General features: G+C 39.2%; 1 protein-coding gene across 1 annotated transcript in view; it reads left to right on the top strand.

Annotated features, from left to right (window-relative positions):
• Window positions 1-12,343, top strand: part of LOC146000525 (disintegrin and metalloproteinase domain-containing protein 10-like) — a 38,074-nt gene extending 25,731 nt beyond the window's left edge. The window contains exons 5-6 of the mRNA XM_083138271.1: window positions 2,369-2,562; window positions 11,495-12,343. Coding sequence (XP_082994397.1) covers window positions 2,369-2,562; window positions 11,495-12,166 — 866 coding nt within the window. The 3' untranslated portion in view covers window positions 12,167-12,343. The remainder of the gene's footprint in view (window positions 1-2,368; window positions 2,563-11,494) is intronic.
• Window positions 12,344-14,870: the final 2,527 nt, after the last annotated feature.

Raw genomic sequence — 14,870 nt, 5'->3', positions numbered from 1 at the left:
TCGAACGATCTCTCGAAACTGGAGAAAAGTAGCACGTTGGTATTCTGCGTGCGTCTTGCCGAGTTAATTCTATTCAATCGCTTCAACACGCGCGACCCCAGCAACAGATAGCTAGAGGCAAAACCACGTTTCGAGATGAGTCATAATGTGCTAGATTTCCTGAGCCCCATAGCTATACCCTGTTCCGGTTATCTCTGGAGCAAGACCGCGCATAGAGGCAGAGAAGGGGGGAAATCGAGTGGGCAGAGCGAAGCAGTACACATTGCTCCCTCTCACGTGTTTATTGGCAGAGCCGTCTCGCGTCGTTACTTGCGAAAAGACTTGTTTTGGTTCACTCGCTCCCGAGATAGACGGGACAGAGTATAGATATTTTGGTGCCACAGGCAGGATTGTGGTATGCCACTCCCCCCTCCACACACACACACACTACCATGCACAGACAATTTATGTGCGTCCTTCGATATTTTCTTCTAATTTTTGCGATACTTACATCCTACAAATTTTGAAATGAGGAAACAAAGAGAAACTCATTAATAATAAGGTTATCCTATATTTAAAGATTCGTAATGGCAACACTATCGCAAAACTTACAACAATAACAGTGGCGTGGCGTAGGCAGATTTTTTTTTCGGAAAGGGATCACAGAGAAAGACATTTCCTGGCAAGTTGAGAATGTTCGTAAGTAATCATAATGTACATATACATATACGCGTAAACACAGGGCAAGTCTGTAACTTAGTATCAACCTCATAAACAGTAACGGCTCCAGCTTGAAATGAGTAGGGGGGCTACAGATTTCGGAGTCAAATTCTCGGGAGACACTAATATCGGTTAAAAGGTACTTAGTTAATAGTATACTACGGTATAATTTTACCAGTGACATATATTAAAGTCAGAAGAAGTCAGAACGGAGATGTTGCATTTTGTCCATAATATACAAAATTTCCTTTAGGCACGAATCTTCTATGTGAAATACAATGCAATAATTATATTGTTTTCTGTTCCTAAGCCGTTATTGAGTGGAATATTACATAACAGATGAACAGTACAAAATACACCATAAAACTACACTCATTATCAACTCGCTGGACATACGTATAAATACTATACGTAATACTATTTTTATGTAAAGAGTGTCAGTACTTTTTTCTTGCAAAAATGAGCACAGCAAGAAAGTACTGTAAGATACGTATATTTTCATGAGCAGCTACAACCTTGTTAAAATCCAAAGATTTTACAAGCTCCTTCTCAAAGGACAGAATAGACAGAGCACTCAACCAACGATGGTAACACTTGATTTGCCGCAAGCAGCCATTGAAGGGGGTATGCACATTTCAATAGCACAAAGGTTATAAAGTTTGTTAAAGTTAATTTTGAATGTTTCAACCAGTGTAAGCAGTTGCTGAAGGGCAGGGTTACATACTATTTCTATAGAACACGTTACAAAGTAATTAAAAATGACACTTTCAGTTTTAAAAAGTGAATTATTAATGAATTTTTAAAAGCAAAACTTGCAATCATACTAAACAATGCACCTCTTACTACATGATTGAAGCCAATTTTTATCAAAATTTCAGCTTTAGTCAAAATATATTTATGTTAGAGTGGACAGTCAAACTCTTGAAATTTTATGGACCAGTACCAAACATTTTACAGACTTTATGAAAAAAATCATTTCTCTCGTGAGTCTGTTGTGCTGATGGTAATGAAAGTACTCTCTCAACATTTGCATTATGACTTGTAATGGCAAACAAATATTCAGCAATTACCGTAATTTGAAATGGTTCCAGAAAATTCATTTTGGGTAGTTTTTAGTTCAATAACAGGGTGTCTTCTAAAATAACACATCCATAATTATTGACTTTTTCTAGACCTTTCTCCGTTTTTCTTAACGTTTATTTATTCGGTCCCTACTTAGGTAAAGTACTACTTGAAATTAGTAATTATAAAATAAATATTTATTTAATGAAAACCCCTACCAAAGGGCCAGTTAAGATGGGAACTGAAGCTGTAATAAGAAGAGAATTAGATCTGCTTTATCTATTAATACATCCTGAACTGTTTTTTGGCAGACTAGCGAGGCTTTGGCGTCTGGACTCACAGCCAGTGTAATCTTATGTGGGGCTAGCAAATTTTCAATGGCAACTTCTACCACCTCCGTAGAGTTAGGCCACACACATAACGCCTTGCAGGAAAGCGACTATTTCAGAATTTTCGTGTCACATTATTATTGCCGGTGACTGTACATACATTTCGAATTTGTAAATATTTTTAAATTGTATAAAAAAGATCCACAAACTTAACTTCGACAGAAAAATATATTTTAACATTCATTGAAAAATAATTGTTGGTGCTTCTCTATCTTCAGGTCTATTGGAGGATGGTGAAGAATGCGATTGTGGACACATCGTGGACTGTATAGAGCGCGATGCTTGCTGTGTTCCTAGAGGGAGTACTCGCCAGTGCCTCGTTAACAGGGAGGAAGGTTTCCAGTGCCACCCGTCGCAAAGTGTCTGTTGTAATGACATGTGTCAATACAACGACTTCCATCATTTGGGGATGGTAAGTATTTTAGTTGAGTAGCATCCTGTGATCCAACTATTGCCAACTCCCGTGGCGGAGTGGTTAGCGCAGCGCGCTACGACGTCAAGGGTCTCGGGTTCGAATCCCAGCCTGGGCATGGTTGTTCTTTGTGAGTGTCCCTTCATCATATCATCACCCATTCTCATCCTCGCGACTAGCCAAAAGTGTCGGAAAAGCGAGGTAAATGAACCAAATCAATCAATCTTCCAACTATTATTATCATCATCATTTGCACATAGTTATTAGCTATTATACCAGTGGCGTATACTGAGTCCAAGATCTGGGCTATCTCACTATGTCTCGTGGTCCTAGGCTATGAATACAGAGTTTACCAACTCCTAAGAAGTCAGGTTTCCAACTCATAGGAAATCAGGTTATCAAGTCACAAGAAATCAGGTTGCCAACTCCAGAATCACCATCATCATTTCACTGATATGAATAATATTGTTTACAATTTCTGATCGACTGTTCTCCTGTATTTTATTCTCTAGACTCCAGGCTTCGCAGATAGCCTAGCTAGCCTAAAATATACGCTCCTGTATTATACGTAATATTTCCATATTCTTCCTGAAAAGATATGTAAAGGAAATACTGGATGAGTGTGTTGTACATTTACTAGGTATCTTGCATTCATTAATATTTTCTGTAGGTTTGCTTTTATTTTGTATTTGTCTTATTTTACGTCGCTTTTCCGCCTCTTTAGGGAATGGCGACGATTAAAACGAACGATGATTAGAGGATAGGACCCTCACAAAGAAGCACTCATATCTAGACCTAGACTCGAACTCGGATCTTTTGGTGGCGAGGGCTTCAATCGACCACTCGGCAGGGAATTTTCTTTGTGAGCACAAGATTGAATAATAATGGTCTTTGACTTAGGTCCTCATGTTAAAATCCATGAGGGTAGGGAGGATTCTCCTATGGTTTAGTATGGTGAGAATGAGACAGCTAAATCATGATCAAATTGCCATACGGAAAGATATGCTGAGAAGGTCAGAATCAGTTTTCAGCTCGAACATCAGTCCTGTTTGGCATTTTCTAAAGACGGCACTACAAGTCGATCAGATTGTTGTACTTCGCCATTCGATTCAATTCGATAGCCTTGACTGTAGAAGAACCTCTGCGGGGTGATTAAGACTTTCAGTTCAGAAAGCCGCGATGCAAAAAGATGCTTGCAATATGGAACCCCGGGCACGTTAATCTTTCTACACGGCAAGCTGATATCTGCAATACAGTCATATTAACTCGCAATGTTTGGATACAACATCAAAACAAAGTCCCCATTCGGATCTTCGGGCGGGGACTACTTTGGGAGGTCCCTGAACTAAGGATAAGATCTACATTAGGAATAAGTATATTAAATTAGGCACCTGGAATGCTCTGAGACTTTACCGGCCTGGGGCATTTCAGTGTACAGTTAATGAGAATGTCGCTAGTTGGAGTGATGCTATTTCCCCACACACCTCTTCACTTCGAGCACTGATCCATGGTATCATTAATTCATGGTGAGCTACATTTCTCTGTGTTGTACGCTTTGTTTTGAAGTTGTATCCAAACATTGCGAGTTAATATGGCTGTATTGCAGATATCAGCTTGCCGTGCTGTCCCGGGGTCCATGTTGCAAGCATCTTTTTGCAGTGCGGCTTTCTGAACTGAAAGTCTTAATCAGTGTTGCCACATGAAGGGAAATTTCCCTTTTACAGGGAAATTTGGACCGAAAATTTATCCAAAAGGGAAAAGGGCCACAATTTCAGGAAAATTTTATGACATCTGACTCTACATTATAAGTTCCATTTTCATATCCACATTTTAATTTTTTTCTATTCCTTCTTATTTCTGCTCCCTTGAATACAAGCCTGCATCTACTTCTATTCCATTTAAGTTTATTGTACGTCGCTTTTCTGTATCTTCTGCTAATTGTAACGATGAGAATTAACGATTTATTGGATTCCTGACCAGGATTCAATCCTGGGGCATCTGACCAGGAAGCGATGAAACTGACATGTATGTGAACATTTTGTTTCATTTTTTATTCATACGAGCATGGACCAACGGAAACATTACTACTACTGCTGCTACTACTAGGGCACTGCTAATATTAATAATAATTATTATATTTGTTTAGGTGAAGGGAAAAATTGGTCCTAAAAGGGAAATTTTGCCCCTTGGGAAGGGAAATTGTGCCCTCAGATTGTGGCAACACTGGTCTTAATCACCCCGCAGAGGTTCTTCTACGGCCAAGGCTATGGAATTGAATCGAATGGCGAAGTACAACAATCTGATCGACTTGTAGTGCCGTCTCTAGAAAATGCCAAACAGGACTGATGTTCAAGCTGAAAACTGATTCTGACCTTCTGAGCATATCTTTCCGTACGGCAATTTGATCATGACTCTCCACGCAGAGAGTACATACGAGGGAAGGCAGATAAGTATTGAGCCTTGCCCAGAAAAAAAATGAGCTAGGAAGCTGAAATTTGTAGGGTGTACTGACCAATTACTCTACATGTAATGGTGTACAAATCGACTTTCTATGATTTTACATTCCCTTTTTTTTTTTTTTTTTTTTTGCACGATTGCATATAGAATAACTGGCCAGTACACCCTGCAAATTTAATCCTCCTAGCTCATTTTTTTCTGGGTAAGGCTGAATACTTATCAGCCTCCCCTCTTACTTGTAATAACGCCAAAAGAGACGGAGAGGCAAATAGATTATACAACCTTTACGTTTCCCTACATGGTGGCTGAAGGTGTGTTGAGTGTTCGACTCACGATCTCGCCACCTAACGTTTAGGTTTCGAGTCATGTCCTCATCATGGGTGTTCATTTGTGAGCCGTCGTCACGAACAGCCAAAAATGCATTACAATGACGTAAATAAAAAAAATTGGTTTATTCATTTAGCTCATTTATTACGCTTTTCTGCTACTTTTGGCTAATCGCGAATGAATCGTGATAAAAGGTTTGAGTGAATTGATTGATTGAATTGTTGTCTTAAGTCCACTTTATGCACAGAGAACTAATCGTGACTGGACCTACAGTTTAAAGTGGGATCCGAACCACTGTGCCATGTTCCTCCACCGGGTATCGAACCCGGGACCCCTTGATTACAAGGCGACGACGTTATCACTACGCCATCGGGGAATTGCCGGTGATAAAAGGAAATTGACGTATAGGACAATCACAAGCACATATGAACAACACACAACAAAGTCCCGGTCAACTTACCCCCCCCCCCCATCATCATTAGTCCGGATTAACGAGGTTTTACTGTATATCCGATAAGGTGGGATCAACATGTTCTGAGGAAGCGAGATACCCGTTTGCCTCGAAAATTATTAAATTACAGCCCAAAGTGAAAAATGAATTCAGGAAGACCACATCGGCGATGGAATGATCAATTTTTATAGTCGCAGATAGGACTTTGGTTACCCAGACCAGCAAGAGAAAGAAAGAAGAAAATAAAAATAAAATATTATATTAAATAGTTAATATTGAATTGGGATTTGCATTTAAGGATGAGTTTGGATTAGACCAATTTGATAAAGATACTTTAGCAGAGGAACGTCTTTGCCCAGGCGAGGACTCGAACCCGGAATATTCGGTTGTCAGCCACTTTAAGCGCTCGCCCCCCCCCCCTGCGGCTAATATCCAATGGGCTAATTGGTATATTAGCTAGGTGTAAATTTCTGGAAGTTGTGTCTATTAAAAACTGTTGGTGAAGGGAACTTGACTAAGTCACTTAATTTATTTGTGTAAATTTACCTATTTTATATAGATTTTCCTGTTTATTTGAAGTCAATTGGGATCAAAAAGGTTCAAATAGATAATGAAAAATAAAGACTCAAACTCACATAAGGACGTACTGATGACTGTCATTGGTTCAAATAGAACTTCAAAGTCTAACTTCGTATAACGCTACGTTAAACAATTCGCCTTAGGAAGTATTCAGTGACACGCGACACGGATGTTTCACCTTGAGTGACAAGCGGCATGGGCCTGGACGACAGACCGAGGCGACATGAGAAAACAGTACAGTTCAAGCGACACGAAAGCGACAAAAGACTATTGCAGCTTGCCTTCTCATTCCAGTGCGAAACGTTGCATTTATTACTAAAGGTTCGTTTCTATTGACACTTGTGGCTCGCCTTAGAGACAGACTAAGGTCAAGACAGACGTATTTGAGATGTTTTCTCTTCTTTTACGACAAGTTCTACCTCCTTCAGCGCGACGATGAGGATGAATAGATGAAATTAATGAATGGACACTCACAAAAGGACACAAACTCTCTCTCTCGAGAGAGAAAAAGTAAGTAAAGTGTCTATGCCATTCGCACAGAGGCTAAAACCATTAGTCACATATCAAATCTATTGATCCAGTATACACACACATTATTTATTGCCATTTCTGACACTGAATTCATTATCTTCATGACCACGATAAGATAAACTTGAAAAACATCCTCCAACTTGTACCGACAGATACCCGTGGATGAAGTGAATTCTTGTTCAAGTAAATTTAAAAACAAGCTCCAATTTAAAACTTTGCAAACTTCGACAGCTTCTGTTGGGCATTATCAAGGAACAAGAAGAAGATCGAGGGAGGGAAGATGATGCAATCCATATCTCTTCTTCCTCTTTTACCAAGGCTTGTGAATGACGTGTTTCCAAAGTTTATAATTAGCGTAGCGTGCTATTCTTCTTCGTTGTAGGCCTCTACCTAACATAATATGGTATAGCTACGTTCAAGAGGGTCAAGAGAGTAGGATGACTTGATCGATCCTTTCTTCTGGGACGTATTCATTCTTTTCAAAACATTGCAACCATTTTCACATTTGCTAAATTCATAAGCACTAAAAACATGTTTATGCTAATCCGAAAATGCTGTTTATCCGAAACGATTTTCCCCAAATTTTTACACAGAAATATATTTTCCGTTGCTATAACTAACGTATATTTTGCAATGCGGTGCCGTTTATAATTTTATTGGGTTATATTTACTGTACGTGGAGCCGCGGTGGTCTAGTCGGTATGGCATCTGACTGCCACGTGGGAGACCCGGGTTCGATTCCCGGGGTGTGTGATCTAAGGTCGGAATGTCTTCGGCCTTGTTCCCGCATAAAGCGGCTCTGGAGCCTACCCAGCCTCAAATAAATGGATACCTTTGGCAACCCTGGTAAGGGTAAAGGCGGTCTTCAAAATGGCCGAGATCGAGAATGGAGTCCCACACCCACATCCCCTAAATAGGCCTTCACGGCACGTTGCTATATGGGGGGGGGGGGGAATTTTACCTCACTTTTATCTTGTATTCACTGTACAGTACATGTTTAAAGTACGTATGTATTCAGCATTTTCCGAAACAGGAGTGGATGAACTAGTTTTTAGTTTAAGTGGAAATATTTGTACAAACCCATTGACTTTTAATCGTAACTATTGGGCAGTGGACAAGATGTAGTTAAAATATGATCATCAGCAAATGACCAGCGTTGCATGTAACTTGATAATAGCTGATAAAACCAACTCGTGAGCGATTTACACTTGCAAACTATGCTGAAGAGTCTCTCCATGATTGCAGCAGCCGGACATTACAAGTGCCTTAAGCCTCTATACATATACCAAAGACTTTCACTGTGCCCATACTTGCAGAAAACGCTGTTTGTTCTCTGAAAATCCAACCGTGCAAAAAAAAAAAAAAATGTTCCTGGAAGGTAAATTTGTGGCAAGATGTTACAGATTATGGGCCGGACTCGGTTCAGAGAAGAAAGGAAGAGAGAAACTGAAGGTAAAGATATAAGAACAGAGGGAGAAATATAGAGAAACAAGAAAGAAAGAATGAAAACAAAGAAAGGAGGAAGAGAGAGAGAGAAAGAGAAATAGGAAAAGATAGTAGAACGAGAAACAGAGAAGGAGAAGAAAGAAAGAAGAGTGATGGTTAGAAAGAAAAGATAGAAGAGACGTAAGAAACAGAGAAGAAGGGAAGATGACGTGAAAGCAGAAGAAAGAAAGAATGAAAATATATACGTATATGTAAGGAAAAAAATAGATGGAGAAAAATTGAAATGAACAGCGGGGAAGGAAAGTAGGAAAGAAGAGAACAGGGAAGCATAAGAAAGATGGGAAGAAGGGAGAAATAGATTGAAAGAAAACGTAGAGAGAGAGAAACAGAAAGAGGTAAAGCAAGCGATATAGAGAAAATATTAGTAGCCATGACCACCCAAGCTGGGTCCACCTGCTTTGGTCCTCCCCTGAGCCCAACCGAAGAAAAATTATCTTCAAGCGGCTGTCTCTCTCTCTCTCTCTCTCGTCACCTAAAATCAAACGATAACACTGAAAGGATGCGATGCAAAAGGTAACCAAAAATCCTCAATGAATATCATGGCTTATAATGAAAAATCGTTAAATTACCTCTCACAGGAGAAGGTTGTTAATCTGCCACTACACTTCCCCCAGTAGCCCGTACCTCCCCTCTAAAGGTCAACTCTAGCTAAGGGATTGCTAAGAATGAGAATGGAACAAACCTTGCTTGGATGCCTTTATCGCATGGCCAAGTATTACTCCACCTGATCAATTTCCCCTAATATAAATGTATGCACACTCACATTTCCCAGCGTCCATAGGTTTCTTGACTGCTGTAAGGTAGATGAGTCAATGGTAGCACGTGTTCCCAAGGTGGTCCACGTTACGAAAATCATATTAGTATTTAACACAGCTAATATTTATATACGCAGTCCCCCTCAGGTGCACCAAGCAAAAAACGAACTCCAGCAGCCATTTTATTTTAGTTATTGTGGAACCCCTGGTGTTGTAGGGACTGCGCAGACCAGTCCTCCATGGAGGTCGGCTATTCGTCGTTACTGTAAGACATATATATACTGTCGTATATAATGCATGTCAACAATCAAAAAGGCCTCCCCCATGGCGCAGTGGTAGCGTCTTTGCCTTGTAACCAAGGGGTGCCGGGTTCGATACCCGGTGGAGGCACAAGTGGTTCGGATCCCACTTTAAACTGTAGGTCCAGTCCCGTATAGCCTTACTGTGCATAAAGTGGACTTAAAACAGAAACTCAAACCAAACTCAAACCAACAATCAAAAGTTTGAAACCAACAATTTTCTCTAATAAGAAGTAGAAACGTGATTAAACATGAATGAATATGTTTTCTTAAGCATCATTTTCTAAGCCAACTACAAGCCGTGGGCAGTGATGTGCCGTAGACTATTAGTTTACGTCTACATGCGTTGTCTACGCGTAATTTACACGAAGATTACATTGGCTTATTTGGTCTACTGTAGACAATGCAAACAACAGGGAAAAAAGGAAATCCCAGTAGTCTTTGAAAGAGAAAGTATTTTTTTCTTCAAATATGTCTATAATCTGGGCCTATAACCAACTTAGACCATCGGACGTAATCAAAGTTATTGAATTTTCACTAACGAGGGGAAAAGGGACTGCCGGAAGAAAAACATGACAGCCATAGTGAAAACTGACATTATGTTTTACACTGACAAAAGCGAAGGCTAAAAATATTTTTTTGTCTTATTACTGCATAGGAAAGTGCATTTGTCTTTAAAGTAGATTTTTCCACGCGTGAAATGGTGGTAATAGAAGTAAAACAAATATTATCATTCTATGGACATCGCATTTCTTGGGGTATGTCGCGACAAGATTATTTTGCAGTTCAATTAATACCAACTGAATTGATTGAATGTAAATAAATACTTAAAAACACTAATTTCTGGAGAGTTTAATACTTGACGCTCTCTATGTCCACCTGCTGATGCTGGTTGCTGCTTCTAGAATGATGCGAGTGCCTTGCACGGAGAACGCCGAGCGCCATGTTGTCTACGTTGATTACGTAGATTACATAGTTTACATAGTCTACATTGTCTACACGTAGAATGTAGACAATCGTTGTTTACGCGTAGACGCACATCACTGGCCGTGGGCCACCTTGGGAACAAATGTAACGGTTTTGTAAATCTTTTTTTAAAAAAGTTACAAGGAATGTTAGAAAATATCCATTTGGTAAACGTTGTTAAGTAATAGGAGTTATTTCTTCTAATATCAGAAATTTATCTCTCATTAGAGACTTGTAAATTGCCCTAGAAGCTTAACTAGAGTCACCTTTGATTCATCTACCTTACTCAGGTAGACAGTGAGTCTGGGGCATAGCTATTAAGTGCTCGGGGTCTAGGATCAAAAGTGTTCTAGAGATCTGAAAATTTCAGATATCCTAGTTTTATAAGTATAAAGCGATAATAATTTATAAATTAATAAATTATAGTAGTATATGAAAGCAAGTTTATTGTAGTAGTACGGTGGGGTTCATAAGTATTACCGAGCTACTTGTCCATCACTATATTCTTTTCTATTTTTTTTACCCAGTGAGATCAAGAAGTGGAACAAAACTACAATCAAGTAAGGGTCCATTGCTTAACGACATGTAGGAAGCAAGAGAAAAATTAACGAAAATAGTCGTGAACAATTTGCCGAACAATAGAAGACTAAAATTGGTAAACGCTGTAAGTGCCACAATAATTCAAACACCGTTTTTCACGTTAAACTGTGAAATGTACCATGCTTTATCATGTGGTATATGTGAAATGTGGCTGGTAGCCCTCTAAGTAGTTCATAGGGCGTGTAAAGAGGTCACTAGTGTGAACGTTCTTACGGGCTGATGTGCTGAACGATGCGATTTCCCAACACTTTCGCTTTTGGCACTTACAACGTTTACCACTTTCAGTCCTCAATACTTGTGCATCCCACTGTACATTAGGCGATGAATGTGCGTGAACATTACCATTTATATAACTAAACTCTATTTTCATTTGGTTTGAATTAACATTTTCACGAATTTCATGTAATTCTCGGTAATAGATGCCATGTTTATATCTGTGACGTTCTTTTTCCACTTTGCAGAATTGCAACGAGGATTTTAACGACGTTTGCTCGAAGAGTCATCTGGCGACGCGGAACGAAACCATCCCGTGCGGCGTGCTAGGACTTGGATACGGAGCCTGCTCGGATCGGGGAGGATGCCACAGCGTGGAGTGCACGCGTTTGGACCTCACCGAGTGCACATGCGATGACGCACACACCAAGTACTGTGTCACTTGTTGCTCTGCGAAGGACGGACGATGCTTGCCAGCTTTAAACTTGACTGACGAACTTGCTGCAGAATACGGGCGAAACCAGAGCGGTGGATTGTGGGTAAAACTTCGTCAAGCACCAGGTTCATACGGCACCGGCAACGGTTTGCAAATAGAGACAGTGAATCCCAAGGACATTGAAAGAATCATCACCGACCCTTATCTGGATGGAAATTCCACAATAATATCTCTTCGAAAGACCTACTGCGTTGTCAAGGACTGTGTAACAGTGTTCTTCAGGATATGGAAAACAGATTCGCTGTGTGTTGCAAATGGCCACTCTGGTGTTTGTAATAAGGGTTCCTGTGATATCAAGAGAGTGGTTCGAATATTCCCCAGCGTTGCTGTTTACCAATCAAAGGCTTCGCTCTCACTTTTATCATTTTTCCGTTTACTATCTTATGTGTTTTTTCATTACTTTATTGCCCATTTGATTGTTTAAAATTTCAAGATGCTAACTTTGGTTATCAAAGTAGGTTCGATAGCACATTTGTAGCTTTTTTTAAAAACAAAACAGGTATCAATTTTCTCAAAAACTTTAAAATTTTAATTGCTAGATCGCATTACGTTTTAATACATTTCCATACTTTTTATTATACCTAGGTGTAATTTGTAATCAGAAAATCAATAAACTCGTATAAGGAATCAAGCATATTTATTAGACTGATTGATTGAGTTGGTGTTTGAGGTCCATTTTATGCACAGTAAGGTTAATCGGGAATTGACTTACAGTTTAAAGTGGGATCCGAGTCACGCCTCCGCCGGGTATCGAACCTGGGGCCCCTTGATTACAAGTGACGGCGCTATCACTGCGCCATCGAGGAGGTCCTCGTGAATCTGAATATGAACTGATGAATTGGGTGATGGAACAAATATAATGATATAGGCCTAACCATGCCTTATCTAGAGTTCGACCCAAAAGCCTAGTGAGGATCGAAGACAGTGGCGTGCCCAGGATTTTTGAAAGGGAGGGGTTACGTATATATTTTTTTAGTAATCAGTACACATTTTGCATTCCTTTCCTGCTTTTGACGTTCTTTTTAGGAACACTGGGCTAAATGTGGGGGTTATAACCCCCACCAAACCCCCTTGGGCACGCCACTGATCGAACCTACGTTAGACCTGTGATTTTACTACAAATCCCTTGCTTTAACCAACTCCTGTCTGTCGTCCTCACCACCAACTGAAAGATTTAATTTGGTATTTTTACTTCGCTTTTCTGCCACTTTTGGGCAATTCGCGAAAATGAGGATGAGTGATGATGATAAGATGGGATGGATGAAGGGACACTCACAAAGAACATGCTCAGGTCGGGATTCGCACCCGGGATCCTTGTCGTCGTAGCGCGATGTGCTAACCACTCCGCCACGGAAGTCGACCCGGCTATTACTGAAGACGAGAGAAGAGATGCTTTCTCTCGAAACGTAGGTATAAGCACAGTATAAGCACTAGACAATGGATAATATCCAATTTGCATTGCATGCTAATAAAGAACCACATTGTCACTAACATTCAGAGAAGCACAAGTATTAAAATATTTTCAGAAAATATATTTAAGAAAAAGTTATTTATCAAATTCCTCATTATTACATCTGTTTTCAAAAGAGTCTATTTATCCATGCACTATCATGAAAAGTACGATCAAATAAGAAACTTTTTAATGTATCTTTCTATACTTAGATTCACAGTATCTTATCTGCATCAACAGCTGAATGATACGATACCTTGACGAAAAGTCAGGTCACACCCTTAACTTTATATCCTCAAGATAATTACCCAGTCATATCATTTATGGTGTGGTTTCTCTCACTCCGATAGTTCAGTGTAGCACCTCAGAAAGATATTATGCATATTAAGTTTATATTGAAACCACACATAAGAATTATATTTTACAACTGACTGTCAGTTTAGACTTTATAATTATAGTAGAATGAGAACAATATAATTCTCTTTATCAAGATGAATTCATTCCTTACGACTACCACACGATATAACACATGCTAATGAACGCTGTACTGAAATATAAATTGAGGAAAACGTGTGCTTAGCTTAACTGAACTGCACATCACACTCACAGTCAAGTTGACATCCTTTATTAAAAGTATTGCTTTCTCAGTTTCCGACTTGTAATTATTGCCTTTGGATGTTGCGGGTTCGGGACAGTTCCGCGCCGAACATTTTAAAGGTTTTCCCCTCCCCTTCCTGTTTATGTTTTTCTTCACGGACACTTGCGGGCAGACTGACCCTTCGCTATCATTTTGCAAGAGACTCTTAGTCGGTTATGGTTTTTAATATTTTTTTCCCTTTCGAAATTAAATTGTCAGTATTCCAAGCCTACTTCAATTTCTGAATATAAACCAACATAGACTTCATAAAATTTCCATTTTTCCGGAGTTTTTCTAAAGTGTATTATATTTGGCATGAAGCTTATTGCTTATTTTTCCATTCACGTTTAGTCGTAACAAAAGACGTGGAATTCAGCATCTTCCTTCAGTACATAGGGCTAGGAAGTTGATGAAAAATCATCCTTTTTTTCTGGACCTTGAAGACAATGCTAAACCTCATAGCAATCCGTTTCTCTTCAGTTAGAACAAGAAAACATCGTTTTTATTTTGCATTGTTCTTAATTTTCCGGCCTTTTTTGATTTTAAGTCATTTTTCAGTATTTTTGTTGTTTTTCTTGCATATTTTTAATTTTTGAGGTATCTTTTTGCTCATTCCCTGTTGTTTCACGCATTTGCTGGCATAACTTCCAAAGTTATAACAACACCATTAAGCCTTGTTTCCATGATTATGAAAAACTAAATATGCTGACCAAGGCAGTAATTTATTTTATTAAAAACATAAACTAAACGTAACGTTTCAACCTTCTAGCAAGGTCTTCTTCAGACTCTGTACCAAGTACAAATGTAACAAGGTACAAAACAGGAAAAAAATAGTCTGGAGGGGAGTATTTTCGTATATATATATATCGTCCTGTTTTGTACCTTGTTACATTTGTACTTGGCCGTGGGCGCCGAACGATCTAAATGAAGAAAATTGTAAAAGAGAATGCCATGACGCCCCATGAAAATTTTTGTGCCATATTAAATCAATATTGTTTTCAGTTTGCAAAAATTTGGATCTGTTGTTTTCTTTGGAGCATT

Source organism: Lepisma saccharinum, chromosome 16, assembly GCF_977018435.1.
Source record: "Lepisma saccharinum chromosome 16, izLepSacc3.1, whole genome shotgun sequence".
NCBI lineage: Eukaryota > Metazoa > Arthropoda > Insecta > Zygentoma > Lepismatidae > Lepisma > Lepisma saccharinum.
The sequence above is the reverse complement of the archived record's forward strand: the minus strand, read 5'-3'. Positions and strand labels throughout refer to the sequence as shown.